Source organism: Amphiura filiformis, chromosome 3, assembly GCF_039555335.1.
Source record: "Amphiura filiformis chromosome 3, Afil_fr2py, whole genome shotgun sequence".
In the NCBI taxonomy this organism is placed as follows: domain Eukaryota; kingdom Metazoa; phylum Echinodermata; class Ophiuroidea; order Amphilepidida; family Amphiuridae; genus Amphiura; species Amphiura filiformis.
In genome coordinates, this window is record NC_092630.1 from 34,797,924 (window position 1) to 34,816,771 (window position 18,848).

The following is an 18,848-nucleotide window of genomic DNA, read 5'->3' on the forward strand; positions in this document are numbered from 1 at the left end:
GGACGCCTAAACGGGCCAAGAATGTGGTTGACTTCTGGTACTGACCAGTGGATTGAAGTTAATATATATCGTCAGATTATATTGCGAGGTATTATCGTACAAGGAAGTCCAGATGATAATTACCCATATTGGACCAGGACATACCGTGTTAAAACCAGTTTGGGGAAGCATATGTGGAGAGATGTAGTAGATGAAGATGGTGTTGTCGAAGTAAGCTCTCAGTTTAAAATGTTTTCTATGTTGATTTGCATCAAAGCAGACGCGGTAGAGTATTGCTGCGAACTGTTTTACAGATGTCATGTCTCCGAAAATATATCCTCTTTGTCGTATTTTGTCTAAAATAAATTTCTTGATTGACTTCAACGCTTACGATGCTTAAACTACCAATTATTCTTGTTTTATTTTAATAACAGACCTTTGAAGGATCCTGGGATCGTTTTGCACCTGTTACACATCTTTTCTATCAACCTATTTACGCTCAATATGTAAGAATCTTTCCAAGAACTAAGCAAGGTTCATACTATGCTCTCAGATTTGAGATGCTGGGATGCCCAGGTAAGCTGATTTTAAGATGGCTTCAAATTATTATTTATTGTTATTATCACATTGTTTGATCTGATATCTGACGATCTGATTCAGGTTATGAAGAATGATGATGTTGCTAGTTAATTTTTATATAACTGAAGGCAACATGATGATGTCACGTCGTTAATATAAACGTTGTAAAGTTGACTAAAGTTGATAATCTGGACCTCCTAATATTAATTTTATTTTTTCTCTGTATTTATTTGCCTTTTGTCGGGTTAGTTTTTCTGTCGTTCCTTTCCTTGTGAAATGTGTACTTCCATATAAAAGAATACTAACTACTTCAGCACCTTGTACATCTAGCCCAAAGAGTCTCGTGTCAAGACTACCTTGGAATGAAGAATGGCGATATATTACTTAACCAGATTACCTCGACTAGTGGCACGGTACAATACGCTCGTCTAGATGGTAGCTCTGGATGGCGTCCATCTATAGCTGACAACAGTTGGTTGCAAGTCAATCTTCTTCGTCAGACAATTGTTACTGGTGTTATCATGCAAGGAATATCATCCCGTTATAATTATTATGTGAAAACCTACAGTGTGATAACGAGTCTGGATGGTTTTATTTGGCATAATGTTACGGATGAAGATGGTGAAACTGAGGTGAAGTATTAACACAACAAACTTAATTGGAATAAATTAAAAAAGAGACTGTAAAGGAAAAGACCCATTAGTCGGTTAACTGTTTGCTTTTACCATGATCACAGTTCAACACGTGCTATTAGAGTAATTTTACCGTTTTCTGCCGTGTCTTGTTAAAGGTGGGCAACCTGATTGCCAATCTCATCCCCCACTTTACCTCATCAAAATGCTGATTTTGCTATGAGATGAAAGCTCATATTTTTGATGATATCTTCAGTAAGCTCAGTTTTTTGATAATATCTTCGGAAATACACTGAGTTGGAACTTCTAATTTCAATATGTTTATGAGAAAAATAGGGCCTTTCACTTGAAATCAATATATTACATGATCATGATAATTATCATTAATAAAAACACTGTAGGCTACCAATAACACGCTGCATAAATGTCGGTAATTCCATTAGGAATTAGTCACATTTACAAAAAACATTTACATGTTCTTTTTGCATGAGTACTTGAAAGGGATGACATTTTATGTTATACGTAAGTTTTAAAGAATTTGATTTTCCAAATATATCAGGTCACAAAGTTAAAAGAACGCATTTAACGATAAGATGAGAGTGATCTATATTATAATTGGTGTTGAGATAAGAAAATAAGGAAATTGACATAAACACACAAAAATGTACTTGAGAAATATGTTAACACAATTAGACCGTCGCTCGACTAGCTCGGATGACATAGTGGTGTATCACGAAATTGGTCATTTTGAGATAATTGCATCTTAAGTTTTTGCAACTTTTACATACATTGCCTCGATTAAAATGTCGCCTTTTCTTGGATGGATTTGAAAATATAAATATTTTTAAATATTTACAAAAAGTTACATTTAATGTATAAAATACATTGTGGTCATTAAACTTATACGTCAGTATGTCAAATTTTTTGACAAATTATTCTCCATTCAAAATTGACATAGGACACGTGATACGCCAGGATGTCGAATAATATTTGAATTCATATCCATATTGGCCACACAGCTATGATATACCAAAATGGTGGCGTATAGTGGCATATTTGCGACATAGTGGTGTATGTCACTGATATGCCACTATGTCGTCAAACACGGGGAATGTTGTACACAATTATTCCATTGAGTGAGATACGCCAAACCTAAAGGGTGAACAAGTAATATTTGTAATAATTAAATAAATAAATAAATAAATAAATAAATAAATAAGTAAATAAATAAATAAATAAATAAATAAATAAATAAATAAATAAATAAAAATTAGTTATGCTTGTACATGGGGGTGGGGTGGGTGGGGTGTGTGCAATAATCATGAGCCCGGGGGCAAATCAAATCGGCATCAAAGGAACAATGCGTTACGTAATCTATTCTTCTTCGATATCAATTATCCTTGCAAATTAGCATCGGACCTCCATTTAATGTTCCTTGCCAGTGCTAGCCACGAAACAAGGTCACAACTGTAGCCATTCCCTCAATGGTCGCCATTTCAGTGATTGACAGTGAGTTTCAATGATGTAATGCAAATGTGGCACTGGCCATCTGGTCACGTGGGTATTTATAAAAGCGCATTTAAAAATATACCTGAAGTACACTGTTCAGTAAATAATCATTTACCTTTGTAGATTTTTGAAGGTAATTGGGTTCACGACGTCTATGCAAGGCACTTCTTCTCCCAAGATATAGAAGCACAGTATATCAGGATATTACCAGTGGCATGGCAGTCCTATATCTACATCAGAATGGAATTGCTTGGTTGTAAAGGTAGCTTTTTGAATCATATTGTAAATCATGTAACATATTTGTTTTAATTTTTAAACATGCATATCAGTGCTGCCCAATCAAAGCCGCAAATAAAACAGTTGAGATTTTTATACCATCAGAAACCTAAGACTTAATAATGTTTGTGTGAATAAGGTTTTTTTTTTTACAGATTCGGTCTCTTGACACAGATCAATAACTGAACTTTACCTTACAGCATCCGTTACATCAGAAACTCGGCGTAATACGAGAACAATCTTAGACACTATTAGACGCTCTTAAACAGAATGTACAACATAGTGACCGATGTCGAAGACAAAAAGGAAGAGGGAGAAAGAATAATAAGAGCCCTTGCAAACTGCGGCTATCCAAAATATACAATTAAAAAGGTTAAACAACAAATGCAAAACAAAACAAGAAGGGCACTAAAACCAAACAAATCAGGCAGCGATCCATCTAAAGCAATGTTCGTCATTCAACGCATCTTTTACGGATAGCTACCGTCATGAAACCCCACAACACTTTCAAGAGCTTTACCCCATAGATAAAAAGGATCCCAGCAACGAGATATGTGAAGTAGTTACAAAGGATGTGACAAAACTTATGTGGGCAAAACAGGTAGAGGGTTTGCAAGAAGGCTTAAAAAACATCAAGAAGATGCCGAGAAGATGATAAGCAACAGAAATTAGACCAGAACAAAGAAAAAGGAATCAATGACAGACAGATCCACGAAACAATATGGATTCGCAGAGGGGGTGACAAAACCATCAACAGAGACATAGGAATGTATTCTCTTGACCATGCATACGACTCACTGATTAAGCCATAAATAATAATATATAACAATTAAGTGTGTTTATATAATATTTAACACCATGGAATCTAAATATGTAACACCATGAAAAGCATTAATAATGGTAAGGCTAGGAGCTTATGGGGTGGGGATCGGCCACCCCAAGATCACTTACCTTCGACATCAGGTTGCAAGTTCACTTACCTTCGCCATCAAGTTCCAAGGTAACTTACCTGTGACATCAGTTTGAAAGCCACTTTCCTTTTCGCCATCAGGTTGCAAAGTCTCTTACCTTCGACATCAGGTTACACTTACCTTCGACATCAGGTTGCAAGTTCACTTATCTTCAACATCAGGTTACAGTTACCTTTGACTTTAGGCGCTTTATTTCAAACACTGAACAATCGAACATAGCGCGACGACGTGTTGCTTCAGGGTTCAGGTATGGAAGGTTATAATAGGTGAAGTGGTCAAAGGTTTTCGTGACTTCAAATACTACCAACACATCATATCTTATACATGTCACAAAATACCTGTTCATAATGTCAGTAAGGCCCAATTCGACATTACCATTGCAAAAGTCGTCCCCTGTCAAATTTGAAATTTGGAAAGCAAATCACAGATGCCTGATAGAAAATAGCAGTTCGCTGTTCCCGGTTAGTGTCCAACTCGTTTGGCAAAGTTCACTGAACTTTATACGACAATGCTAACATTTTTATTGCTTTATTTAGTTCCAACTTTAGAATGCATAGAAGATCTTTCTGCAGCCGCTTTGGGACTTGAAGATGGTCGCATTGTAGATGGACAATTATCTGCATCAAGTGGCGAGACATCCGCGCGGTATGGACGTCTTAACTTTCAAAGCACACCGAATATTACCAAAGGAGGCTGGATTGCTGATACGGTTGATTCTAACCAATGGCTTCAAATAAGTCTGTATCGCCAAACACGGATTGGTGGTGTGATAATACAAGGAAGACAAGATAAAAATGAATGGGTTACGAGGTATAAAGTTTCTTCAAGTCTGGATGGTTCTGTTTGGGAATATGTTACAGACGAGCATGGAGCCGATGAGGTGGGTACAAATAGAATATTAACGTGGTTGCGATGTCCCATACACCATGTGCCTTACGGAGGGACTGTGATCAAGGCGGGTGTATTATAGCGAATGTTCGATTTTATATCCTATTCATCCATCTTTGTTAGAGTCCCAGCAGTAAGGCGCATTGCTTATGGGAAATTATAACTTGCCAATTTACTTACATCATTTACATATCATCTGACTCACGTAGATCACAAGCAACATGGTTAACACAGTTCTTATGGAGAGGATCTGCACAACCCAGGGGCATGTACTGAAAAATAATTGTACGGGGTGTACCCATTGGGTTTTGACAAAGTAACATTATCTACACCTACTTGTCGCGCGAACAATGTGCTATAGGGTTTTATGGCAATTCAAGAAGGACTTATTTTAACTTGCATGACCTCGGAATTCTTACGGCATGGCGTGTATCTTGGAATCAATAGAATTACAAAGTCTGAACTGCAATGTGCTCCCTGTAACCAATTCATCAATGTAAAGATGAAAGGTACATGTGGTGGTCACACTGTTTTGTGCATCTCTTTTCATTTTAGCGATTTCTGTGTATAATGTTGCGTGTCCAGTGGGTCGCATATCATCCACACAACGAGACTGCTTATAATTAAAGACCGAATTAAAAAGACTAGTTTGCGTCTGACGTCATGACAAAGGCGCACCGGTTATTGGTTGCTGACCTGCGCAGTATGGCATTTTTGGTCTTGTTGACAGGACTTCATACGCAAACTAGTCTTTTTAATTCGGTCTTCAATTATACTTTCCCAACCCATTTGCACACCTGAGTGAAGAGGACTACTCGAGGTCAAGTGTCATCTTCAAGAACACAACACGTCAACAGGTCACTATATAGACCGTACGCGCTTTTATCAATGCATGTCATTGTACTTTCACAAATGTTTATCATAGGTCTTTGAAGGTAGTTGGGATAAAGACACAGATGTTATTCATCTCTTCCACTCTCTTGTCGAAGCCCAATATGTGCGCATCATACCCGTGGAATGGAATAGTCATATCAGTCTTCGTTTGGAGATTTTGGGATGTCAACGTAAGTCAATCTCAATATTGGGCATTTCTTGTCCATAAAATGGATTGATCAAAATGTACCATACTAGAAAGCTGAGAAAAAAGAAAGTGCGAGGTATTTATTTATCTTCTGCAACTTACAGGAGTATTTCGTGATTCTAGCATCCTCTTTTTATGGAGATATCTACAAAAAAAACCTATTCCCAAAATTTCAGTTGATTCCGATTTTGCGTTTGCGAGTTATGCATGATTATGTGTATTACACTGCGCCATAGACAATGTGTTGTAATGTCGTTCTTGTGCACCAGAACGAAATCCAAATTTGGCGATATTTTTGCTAAACGAATTAATGTGCAAGAAATATTTTGTACATAAACGTTATGTAGCCAGAGGTTTCCAGTGATATAAAAATCTCAACTTTTTTTTAGAAAAGTGGGGGGATGATGCTGTGGATCACGAAATGCCCTTTTAAGTACTGACGGGGAGTGAAAAGTTAGGTTTAGTATCACCTGGTTTAGGATGTGGTTTGTGTGATCTGTCCGTAAATAAATGTAAGGGATTGGTCAGTCTATCGATTCGATTTGCATGAGGGGGTAGCATTAAATATCCTAATCACTGTTCAACGGCGTACATTTTTTTAATTGCAAGAGTCCTGAACAAAACCTGAAGCGCACGTATTCTGCCTGGACTGCTGATGGTACAAAACAAACCAGTCACATAAAGCATTATAATTGTTGATAGAATGTAAATTTATCAATGATATTGTATTTATCACCCCTAAAGCATGTACTAACTATTAACATGATCAAAAAGAAAGGTTAACGTTCTTCATAGTTTAAAGTAATGTGACTTCATTGTGTAGTGCTGGGTAGAGCAGGCCCCCATAATGTACGAAAATATGATTTGAAGAATATCATATCTATCTCCGCAGTACCAGTTTTGCCCTGCAATGACAACCTTGGAATCGAAAACGGCACAATCGCCGACTCTCAAATAACTGCTTTGAGTTCCGAAGACAATGTATATCCATACCAGGCTCGCTTAAATTCTCCAAAAACTTGGACAGCTGGCGTTAATGATCAAAACCAATGGCTTCAGATCGATTTATATCGTAGCACACCAGTAACTGGCGTCATCTTGCAAGGGAATCCGAATGCTGACCAATGGGTGACCAGATATCATGTCATGTTTAGCCTGGATGGAAAAGAATGGAACGCTGTAGTGGGTAGTAACTTTACTATTGAAGTAAGTATAGAATCTATTGTTGAACACATAATCCCTTCTCTGGACATGTTATCATTTTGTAATCCTTAATCTCGGTACTTACTTGAATTGAATCATTCCCAATACAATTTAATAAACAAGGCCCAAATAATTTTGCGTGACAACATTTAATTACCCCTCGTAACGTACCTTCTCCGTGTAGTTCCTCATGGGCGTTATTTCTGGTTCGTCTTGTTCATGCAATATCGTCGTGCTATCAGGTGTGATGTCAGACTCGGACCAGACGCATTGACATCAGCAAGAAATAAAAGTTTCTATATTCGATGAAGAATTACTTACATTTAAATAAGCACCAGCTAAGAGAATTGTTATTTTATTTATAAACACCATGTTTAACACCTTCTTAGACCTTTGAAGGGTGCTGGGATCGAACCACTCCAGCGATACACTTGTTTCATGAGGAGGTAATCGCAAAGTACATAAGAATCCACCCACTTGAATGGTTTGGTGCCATCGTACTACGACTGGAACTTCTTGGCTGCACAGGTAAACATCGTTGGTTCATATTGTCCTTATATGATGACAGGAAATTTCCTGGCTGGATTTATAAGAGCGTTTTACACTTTATCGTCTAGAGTGAATGTCAGAGAAGAACGGCAGTTGTTTACATTTTGAGGGTGTGCACAGCGTAAACACGGATGTGGGATTCTGACTGGCTGATTCAGTCGTCTGACAATCTTAGTAATAGACCGATTATCTGATTGACTGAATACGTTGGCACAGATCGGCGCCCTTGAAGGAAACACAAGGGACTGCCGTTCTTCTCTGAAACCAAGTGTAGGGCTTGTGTTTGCCGTCCAATAATATACGTGATAGGTATTGTAATTGATATTTTGATATTGATATAAGATTTTCACTCTTGAGTGGTTGAAGGTGTTAGATTTTCAATGTAGCATTGGTGAGCAATAATGAAATTGTAACTGATTTTGTCATTGTAATATAATTGTTCACTTTCAGGGTCTTTAAATGGTTTTGGCATAGGTTAAATAACCAGTGAGCGTATCATTGAAATTGCGATCGATATTTTTCCACGAAATTTTAACATGACAAAATTTCAAAACCATTATAAGCAAACAACCATGCAATTGTTTCGTATGCAGGTGAAAAACTTCCCTGTGTCGACCCCTTAGGACTAGAAGATGGTAACATCACCGATAGTCAATTAACTGCATCATCCAAACTAAACAATGACACTAGTGCCACTAGTGCTCGTCTTAACCATCAACCAGAATCACCGGAATCTCAAGGAGCTTGGGTTGCCGAATTTGACGACCAAAATCAATGGATTCAGGCTAGTTTGCTGCGTCAAATTTCAATTACTGGAGTAATTGTTAAAGGCAATCCAAGTACTGATAAGTGGGTGACGAGATTTCAAGTCCAGCATAGCTTAAATAATGTCGACTGGCTCTTTGTGAAAGATGGTGATGGAAACAACAAGGTAAGGATACAGTAGGGATAATCACCTGATAATTGGAAAATGACGAATACAAGGCGGGTCTGAAATAATTATACTCTCGACAAATACCGTTTATGAGATTAAAATAACCCGCGCAAGTAGACCTAGGCCATATCACTAATATTTACGACACTTCGTAAGGCTTAAAGATCCATCGTAACTTACATCGTAAAATCCATTTCACTATTAATAATTATTCATAATCTCCGCGTATTACGCCATGATATTTGCGTCCCAATCAAATTGGTCGTTAGATGATTTACGCACACCGCGGTGTACCGGCGCGGAGGTTATTGATATCCATCAATGACCTCCGCGTATGCTTACGCGGTACAATGACTTCCGCGTAGTGCGCATCTGTTGCGCCGGAACTCTACACGCGCACGCAACTACCATATTTGCACATGGCGTGATTGCGCAGTGCTGTAATTGGTAAGTCCGTTTTAGACTGTGCGACTTTTTGAAGGGCGAAATATAAGTTTTGATAAAAAATGTATATTTCAACAAATTTCGGAGAATAAAATCTTGAGATTTGGTTGAGTGATGAGTTAAAAATGACGGTTATGAATTCGGTTAATAACTTTGCATCAGTTATATGTCGGGCTTTGTGAAAAATCTAAACATTTTGCTTTGGACCTCGGAATATCTCTCGGGGCTGCGCCCCTCGGGATATTCCTCGGTTCCAAAAGCAAAATGTTTAGATTTTTCACAATGCCCTCCAAATAACCGATGCGCAGTTATTAACCTATAAATGATTTGACATAAAACATTTCATTTCAGACTCTCGTCCATTTATTCATACATATTCTAACCTAATCCCTAAGCATCCTTACCCTAAAGTATTTTATTCTTCTTTTTAGACCTATTACTTGATGCTGATCAACAACGGCATAAAAGACACAGGATATTAAAACTACGTCGTCAACGGCAATGGTCAATGCAATATTAAGTCAAAATATTTGCATTATTGTGACCCGTTCCGACATGTCCGACGAATCCAATAAGTCAATATACTCATTTCATATGTTGCAGGTATTTCCTGGAAGTTTAGATCGTGATACACCGGTCACAAATACATTTCAGGGACCGATTACAGCACAGTACATTCGAGTTGTGCCTACTGAATGGCATGGAAATATCAGTATGCGGTTTGAATTGCTGGGCTGTCAAAGTAAGATCACAATTAGCATGATTAGATTGAAGAACAAATGTAGAATAATAAGGTTAAAACAGTTAAATATGGAAGTGAAATATCAGTTCATTAGTATGATAAGTATTATTCAATTCATGGCAGCGGTTTCAACTAATGATCTGAAGGTTGTAGGTTTGAATTTTGGCGAAGCCATTTTGTTGCACCGCACCTAAATTAATTCGGTTGCTTTTTTTCAGTCGATTTCACGTGTTTGGAACCAATCGGGTTAGAGGACTACAATATAACTGACGAGCAAATCTTGTCATCGCACTACACTGTGTATAATGCCGAGGAGGGACGCCTAAATGGGCCAAGAATCTGGATGACTTCTAGTGGTGGCCAGAGGATTGAAGTAAATATCTATCGTCAGATTATATTGCGAGGTATTATCGTGCAAGGAAGTCCAGATGATACTTACCCGTATTGGACCAAGACGTATCGTGTACAAACCAGTTTGGGGAATAATATATGGAGAGATGTAGTAGATGAAGATGGTGCTGTCGAAGTAAGCTCTCAGTTTAAAATGTTTTCTATGTTGATTTGCATCAAATCAGACGCGGTAGAGTTTTGCTGCGGATTGTTTTACAGATGTCATGTCTCCGAAAATATATCCTCTTTGTCGTATTTTGTCTACAATAAATTTCTTGATTGACTTCAACGCTTACGATGCTTAAACTACCAATTATTCTTGTTTTATTTTGATAACAGACCTTTGAAGGATCCTGGGATCGTTTTGCACCTGTTACACATCTTTTCTATCAACCTATCTACGCTCAATATGTAAGAATCTTTCCCAGAACTAAGCAAGGTTCATACTATGCTCTCAGATTTGAGATGCTGGGATGCCCAGGTAAGCTGATTTTAAGATGGCTTCAAATTATTATTTATTGTTATTATTACATTGTTTGATCTGATATCTGACGATCTGATTCAGGTTATGAAGAATGATGATGTTGCTAGTTAATTTTGATATAACTGAAGGCAACATGATGATGTCACGTCGTTAATATAAACGTTGTAAAGTTGACTAAAGTTGATAATCTGGACTTCCTAATATTAATTTTATTTTTTCTCTGTATTTATTTGCCTTTTTGTCGGGTTAGTTTTTCTGTCGTTCCTTTCCTTGTGAAATGTTTACTTCCATATAAAAGAATACTAACTACTTCAGCACCTTGTACATCTAGCCCAAAGAGTCTCGTGTCAAGACTACCTTGGAATGAAGAATGGCGATATATTACTTAACCAGATTACCTCGACTAGTGGCACGGTACGATACGCTCGTCTAGATGGTAGCTCTGGATGGCGTCCATCTATAGATGACAACAGTTGGTTGCAAGTCAATCTTCTTCGTCAGACAATTGTTACTGGTGTTATCATGCAAGGAATATATGCAAGGCGCAATAAATATTCTTATTATAATTATTATGTGAAAACCTACAGTGTGATAACGAGTCTGGATGGTTTTATTTGGCATAATGTTACGGACGAAGATGGTGAAACTGAGGTGAAGTATTAACAAGAAATCCTTTTACATTGATCAAACTTAATTGGAATACAAACATAATAACAACATTTTGTCACCCTGCTACGATAATTACATAAGTATTTTCTTTTGTAATTTGAGCAATTATCACAGCAGGGTGACGATTTACCTGTTTTCTTTTACCATGATCACTGTTCAATACGTGTTATCAGAGTAATTGTACCGTGCTGTACATCGTAAATCGTTAAAAGAACGGGTTTATGATAAGATGATAGTGATATTATAATTGGCATTGGCATTGAAATAAGAGCCTACCTGGTGGTGCGTACATTGCACAAAACAAGCAAATTGACATAAATACACAAAATTATACTGAAGAGATATGTATACAATCCGAGGTTTAGGGAACAAACCAAAAGTTCGATGATATGTCTTAAAACGAAAGTCCTTGGGGAAGGGGGAGGGGTCAAATTAAGATTGTAAAAAAATATCGGTCAAAGAAAGTGTGCAGAGTCAAAAGTACAATATTTCGGGTAAAGAACCTTCGCAATAGAGAACCTTTTTAATTTTCGGAATAGTGAACCTTCGGAATAGCGAACATTTGGAGTAGCGAACCTTCGGAGTAGCGAACTTCGCCCTCTTCAGGTACAGAGGAAGAAACATACAAAAATACAAATTATGTAATATATACATAATTTGTATGGTATTACAAAATCTCAATTCTACTTGAAGAATGGTCTTTACCAGAAATATTGTACTTTGACTCTGTACACTTTCAGCAATGCTGCCACACCCATAGGTAACAGCTGGTAATAGGACTCTCTCTCTATATATATATTATAAATAATATATAAATAATATATAAATATTGTGTTTGTTGTGAATGATACTGGGTGACAGGTTGATATTTTTCCTGGGGCGTTTTTGTAAAAAGTAGACCGTCTTCACCCCAAAATTCTGTTTTTTATGCTCGCTATGGGACTTTTTAAATATTTTTGCAAATTGAGGGCCGCAGCAACGCCCCGTATACGGACCTGCGTAGTGGTGATTGGTGGTGGTGCATGTGGTGAAAGTTAGGCTGATGATGGTTTAGTTCAGTAATTGATCATTTCCATTTGTAGATTTTTGAAGGTAATTGGGTTTACAACGTCGATGCAAGGCACTTGTTCTCCCAAGATATAGACGCACAGTATATCAGGATATTACCAGTGGCATGGCAGTCCTATATCTACATCAGAATGGAATTGCTTGGTTGTAAAGGTAGCTTTTTGAATCATATTGTAAATCGTGTAACATTTTTTAATTTTTAAACATGCATATCAGTGCTGCCCAATCAAAGCCGCAAATAAAACAGTTGAGATTTTTATACCATCAGAAACCTATTTTCTGAAAAGTGAACTTTCTTCCACAAATTTTGACCTTTTTTAACCAAAAAAGCGTCGCACCCCCGCACCCCCTAGCTACGAGTCTGTACGTAACCCACAAGTTCAGTGTCTGAAGCAACTGAAACTTTTGAAATAAGTCTTTTCGTGGATATATTGAACCTAAAAAGAAGATGTTAAAATCACAAAATCCCCCCCCCCATGATCAAGGAATATTGTGTTAGCAATTTGTATCGATAGAAGCAGTATGCTCTAGGGATAGGGCTATTTAGCATTATTCCATATTCCATCCGCAACTTGTGGCAGAATACCACAACTAATTTACTTGTCTCAAAGGGCATGTATTCATTCAACCGAATTTAAAAATGAGAATCAAAAACAGACTTCAAAGCTCTTCAATTTGCAACAAATGATTCCTCTCTTTAGGGGCTGTGCAATATATATATGTGTACAGGGGGGGTAATTCTCATTTGGTCTACAAAAACTTGCTTGCCCCCCCCCCCCCAACTTTTAACCACGCCAAATAGCTCTCCCTCACCTCTCCCTTAATGTGCCAAAAGAAAAAAGCATTACAGGTTTTTTTGGGAACCCAAATTGAAAACCTTCAATTGTCTAAACATAATGATGTGAGCCCAGCGAACAGGAAATTGTGTATATTTGAACGTGTTCCTAACGTTTTTTACACTTTTACGGGGGTAATATCGAACACGGTATTCGAAATATCTGTACCCACCTTTTGACCTTTTCAGAAATAGTTAACCCGACCTTCCCCCTCTCTTTTAGCCCACCAACTAATCTTTGTCTCCTTCTATAATTCATCACTACGGGGTGCACATATTTATTGCACCACCCCTAAACTTCACCCTCAATTATAAACTTTCGAACGGAATCTGTTATGCCTAGTGATGACATAGGCCTAATACAAATTTATTTTCAATGCATGTTACACGACGAGGGCAATGTATGAATACCGTCTTATACACTATATTTATACGATCAACAATATCATACTTTTCAAAAATTAAAGCACCTACCTTGCCATGTATAGACCCATTTGGTATGGAATCCGGTCTTATTATCGACGACCAAATAACTGCTTCAACCGCATCAAGCGATACTTCGTCAGCAATTTACGCCAGGTATAACCAGCTACCGGAGGTCAATGGTACATCTGGAGCGTGGATTGCCGGTATTAGTGACTCGAATCAGTGGCTACAGATTAATCTGTTTCGTCAGATGATGGTTACTGGTGTAAATATGCAAGGAAATCCATCAGCAGATTGGTGGGTTACAAGATACAAAGTTGAAACCAGTCTGGATCATACTATCTGGGAATATGTTCATGATGAATATGTTGAAATAGAGGTGAGTTTCAGCATTTTATGTAACATAATGATACTGTAACATATTTCAATTGAATACTTTTTTTTCAAACCTGATTTTTTTGGCATATTTTGTGACGTTTATACGTACCCTAACTTACACCTAATTGGATTCAGCAAAATGTGCTTATAGGACAACAGAGCGATTTAATTAATTCCTTTATATTAATAATACCATATATTCTTTCGCCTCAAAATGACCAGAAAACCTTCCTAACAGCTGTTGCTATTACATAATTTGTTGACAAAGAATAAAAGAATTAAAATTGGACTGAAATCGTATATTATGGCCCATTTAGGCGTCCGTCCTTGGCGTTATACACATAGTAGTGTGATGCCGAGATTTGATTGCGTCCCTTTTTGTCTGCAAAATCATACATTTCGTCGACGGATCCTTAAAGAACTTTAGCAAAGTTACCCTTGATTAGAGAAAGGCGAGGGTAATAAATTTTGTTCCACTGGTTTCATAATCCAATATTGGATTTCATAATTTGATCTCATATACCTCAACACCTGGTGATGTTTCACCTTTTGCATGTCAACACATTCCCGGTGCTCTGGAGGTCAGCTGGGTAGGCCAGTGGCATGACATAATTGATAAAAATATTGGATGAAAGTAGTCTCAGCGCTGGAATTGCCGGAGGGCATAAAGTATGGTGACCCAAGTCCAGCTGGTTATGATGACAGGTTGACCAGTGTTTTTAAGACTAACTTCATGCCCATGGCAATTGCCATGGCAACTTGCTGTCAAACTTGAAAAAAGCATGCATTCATAAGTTTTAAGGATATGTACACGTAATGCGAAATCAGCCCAAGTTGGTCTATGAACAGTCCAGCAAATCAACCACTTCCACACCGAGATATCCCCAGGGCCAGGGATTATCCTGGTATATCACTAAATAGATCTTATTCTGTTATTTCGTTATTTCTTGATTTTAGCCGTATGCCACTCAACCAGTTCATGAATCAGCTGTAGCCTACTCAAATTAAGACAAATAAGCGGTTAACTCACCAATAAATGCAACAGAACCCATTTAATCACCATTCATTTCAGAAAAGCATATTTAATAACACTTCAAAATTCCCCCGAAAATCCAAATAGTGCAACATTGCTATTTACATAAATACAAAATGACCGCTTATGCAGGGGGTGAAATTTCAAAGTTGGTCAAATCTTTTTTCTGAATACTTCTGACGAAAGGAATGTTGGTATGGTTTTTATTAAGATTTGACCAACTTTGTTTTAATTTAAGTAGCCTACGGCTGATTCATGGACTGGTTGAAAGAAATAACAGAATAAGGCCTATTTAGTGATGAACCAGGATAATCCCTGGCCCTGGGGATATCTTGGTGTGGAAGTGGTCGATTTGCTGGACTGTTCATAGATCAACTTTGGCTGATTTCGTATGATTTTGCTTGATAATGATATCGCCCGTGTTATATGAGACGATAGATGCACTCCAGCCATTAAAAATAATACCTTATTTCTCTAAATTTGAGGTACGTTTTAATTTTGGGTTGAGATCATAGGTTTAAATTAATTATAACTTATTTGTTTAATCACTTTAGGTGTTCGAAGGTAGCTATGATCGTGACACAAATACCACTCATCTGTTCTACGAACCAGTGAAGGCACAATATGTCCGTATTCGACCTGTAGAGTGGCATGGTCAGATAAGTATGCGAGTGGAACTTCTTGGATGTCCAGGTAACGGCTGATATTTGACTGTTAAGATTGGCATCCTTGCCATTCGACCTAGTTGTACAATAGAATATACATGTGTTAAGTGTATCATATTTGTTTACTAGATTGAAAATGGATCAGTGTAAATTTCCTTTCTTACTTCGTTTTATTTTAACCGTACCGTAATAAAACTGAATTTGAATTATAATAGTAAAGTTTGAATACAATTGTACAGTTTAATCGGTAATCTCCCTAATAAACAAATTAACGCTTATGATTTTATACGTACATATACCAGTTACCCCTGTGCCCTGTCAAGACCAAATGGGAATCGAAGTTGGTAACGTAACGGATGCTCAATTAACTGCATCTAGTGTATCCGGAAGCCTTGACGCAGCCAATGCGAGGCTTAATATGAATGATGGATGGGTAGCCGGAGTTAACGACCAGGAGCAGTGGCTTCAAATTGATTTGTATCGTCAGCTACTAGTAACTGGTGTGGTTTTACAAGGAAGAGGGGATGCGGAGGAGTGGGTTACTACCTATAATGTGGAATATGGGATAGATGGAGTAACATGGGACTATGTCAGAGATGACAATGAAACAGTGGAGGTAGGTTACACTAGTGTTCTTTTTCCCAGGTCCTGTTCTAAAATAATCAGGAATAACTCTTTCCATGTTTACCTTATGTTTTACATAAGTAAATTCAACTTGTACTTTGTCAAACAAATCACTACTTTGCTTCTCTTGGTGAAAGTATCATACTGCAAAAAAGATGTCTTAATAAATTCCATGCAATTAAAAGAAATGCCAACTATGCTTTAAATTTCAATTTAGCAAAATAAACATTTTGTTGGTTACTCAAGTATAAATATATATTCTTATAGCTGTTTGAAGGAAGCTGGGACGGGAATAGCCTAGCAACGCACATGTTTTTCCAAGGAGTCATAGCACGGTATATTCGTATAAGACCACGATCATGGAATGGAAATATTGCACTACGCGTCGAGCTTCTGGGATGTCCAGGTAATCGATAAAATGTCACGATTATTGAATTAAAGTAAAAGTCACATCTGTAATTATGTGACTCACAAAATCACAAAATGTTGCTTTTTGAGATTTCAATATACTAGTACCTGTAAAGATTATAAGCTTCAATACATGCTACACCAAACTTTTCTTTGTATCGTGCTGACATGGTGCAATTTATCAAAGCTTAATTTAATATTTAGACCATAGATCTTGAACAAATATGTTTAGACAATAGAACATGTCTGAGAAATAAAGCAGTTGATGATATTTCTACCAATTATACAGCTGGGGATGAACAAAAGTAAGCAGGCAACTATTAATGAAATAATCGTCCAATTCTTGAATAATTTCAGTGTGCTTTCGTAAGTACACATCAACACCACAGATACTCAATGAGTACATGATGCAGTCATGTCTACAGTAGAATTCATCTCGACCTTTGCAGGACTTAAACCCCATTAAAAGCTATTAAACCAAGATAACACTCATTGAAACAGCTCAACTGATTAAATCGGATCTTCTCTGGTTGTGCACATGTGTCTGTTTTCAATGTGCGATATCGCAATAAAGCTGGTATTATAGCTTCAGTTGGGTAACCGATTATAAAGGAAACGGAAAGAAACAATGGTATGTGCACCTTTGTTCACGAAATGAGACAATGCCCTGCTTTTTGTTAACCAGCATTCTTGAAAATGAGCAATATAATGATTGTTGACTTAACACGGTTTGGAAATAATTTCTTCATATTTTTGGTGTTATCTGTCGTTTACATATCCTTCCTAAAACACAAAAGTGCGACCCTCTCCAAACACCTAAATTAGCTAAAATTTAGGACATGTTAAAAACTAGAATTTCATAGAATAGTTTAAATGTAGCTTGTACCGTTTTTTTGTGGCATCCTTCAGAACGGAGCGGTCCGTTACCAATATAGCTCAATATTTTCGGTCAAATCTCCATTCAATTAACACGGGGAGTTGGCTAGCTATGAGCTAGCTATGCTTTGCCCTCACTCATATTCTACGAAAGTGCGACCCCTTCTGAACATCTAACCTAGCTGTAATTGAATATATGAATACAAAAGCCACCTAAGTCCATACTTTGGCCAAATTGAGTTAAGCATGGGAAATTGTTGCTATACATAGGTCTGTCATATGCATGAAAGAACAACTCAAATTCATTCTCTGTGTCTATTGGGCATGTGAAAAATAGCATGTATGAAAGAATCACCCAATTTACCATGATATTGAGTCTTGTAACACATTGATTGAAATCCAGTATGTATAAAAGTCCACTTCGGGTTCATTTTCATTTTGCTAGAGAATGGTTTTTTGAACATAAAATGGGTTTAATGTTAAAGGATTAAGTGTGTAAGATTTATATTACATGGCAGAATGCTTATCAACATTATACATACCTGTGTGCTTTATTTTGTATTAATCTTATTTTTGGTAATCTCATTCTCTAACAATGAATGTCTTTGTAATGGATTCAAAATACATACTGGATTTCTGGATTTCAAAATGTGTTACAAGACTCAAATCATGGAATTGGGTGAATTCATACATGCTATTTTTCATGCCTAATAGACACAGAGAATGAATTTGAGTTGTTCTTTCATGCATATGACAGGCCTAAATGTATAGAACAATTTCCCATGCTTAACTCAATTTGGCCAAAGTAATGGACTTAGGTGGCTTTTGTATTCATATATTCAATTTTAGGTCATATTAGGTCATGTTAGAGAAATATATTTGCTAGAAGTTTGGAGAATAGTTTAAATATTGGCCGGTTATTTTTCACACAGTGATGTTAACTAGGCAAATGCAATATACTTCTTCATACACTATTTGTAAAGGTCGCGCGTCAATGGTGAGAGCACTGTGTATTGTGTATAGGAAAACGGACAGTAACTGCAGTATGAGAGAGGTTGCAATTTCTAAACTCACTCTCATGTAACGGAGCGATGTTGCATATTTAGCCAGTTTTGAAGATTTAGCACGTACAAAATGAGGGACTGCCGTTCTTCTCTGAAACCAAGTGTAGGAATTTTGTTTGATGTCCAATAATATACATGATA

The 18,848-nt window shown here is 37.2% G+C and overlaps 2 protein-coding genes across 2 annotated transcripts in view; both read left to right on the top strand.

The window, feature by feature from the left end:
• Positions 1 to 21: 21 nt before the first annotated feature.
• LOC140147210 (uncharacterized) lies at positions 22 to 15,774 on the top strand. The gene is made up of 14 exons (XM_072168991.1): positions 22 to 210; positions 414 to 555; positions 889 to 1,190; positions 2,823 to 2,961; positions 4,483 to 4,826; positions 5,760 to 5,898; positions 6,808 to 7,121; positions 7,508 to 7,646; positions 8,261 to 8,598; positions 9,514 to 9,787; positions 10,006 to 10,313; positions 10,517 to 10,658; positions 13,722 to 14,038; positions 15,625 to 15,774. Exons 1-14 carry the CDS (start codon positions 22 to 24, stop codon positions 15,772 to 15,774), a joined length of 3,237 nt encoding a protein of 1,078 aa, XP_072025092.1.
• A 289-nt stretch (positions 15,775 to 16,063) lies between these two features.
• The window catches only part of LOC140147211 (uncharacterized), an 11,466-nt gene continuing 8,681 nt past the window's right edge, over positions 16,064 to 18,848 (top strand). Inside the window, exons 1-2 of the mRNA XM_072168992.1 lie at positions 16,064 to 16,351; positions 16,627 to 16,765. Of these exons, the coding sequence (XP_072025093.1) occupies positions 16,064 to 16,351; positions 16,627 to 16,765 (427 nt within the window). The remainder of the gene's footprint in view (positions 16,352 to 16,626; positions 16,766 to 18,848) is intronic.

What these genes read in the sequence shown, in the direction of transcription:
- LOC140147210 (XM_072168991.1), top strand. Translation starts at nt 22, where the DNA reads ATGTGGTTGACTTCTGGTACTGACCAGTGGATTGAAGTTAATATATAT. An exon ending in ATGAAGATGGTGTTGTCGAA is followed by an intron (nt 211 to 413) that starts GTAAGCTCTCAG and finishes TTTTAATAACAG; the next exon opens with ACCTTTGAAGGATCCTGGGA. An exon ending in TGAGATGCTGGGATGCCCAG is followed by an intron (nt 556 to 888) that starts GTAAGCTGATTT and finishes TTGTACATCTAG; the next exon opens with CCCAAAGAGTCTCGTGTCAA.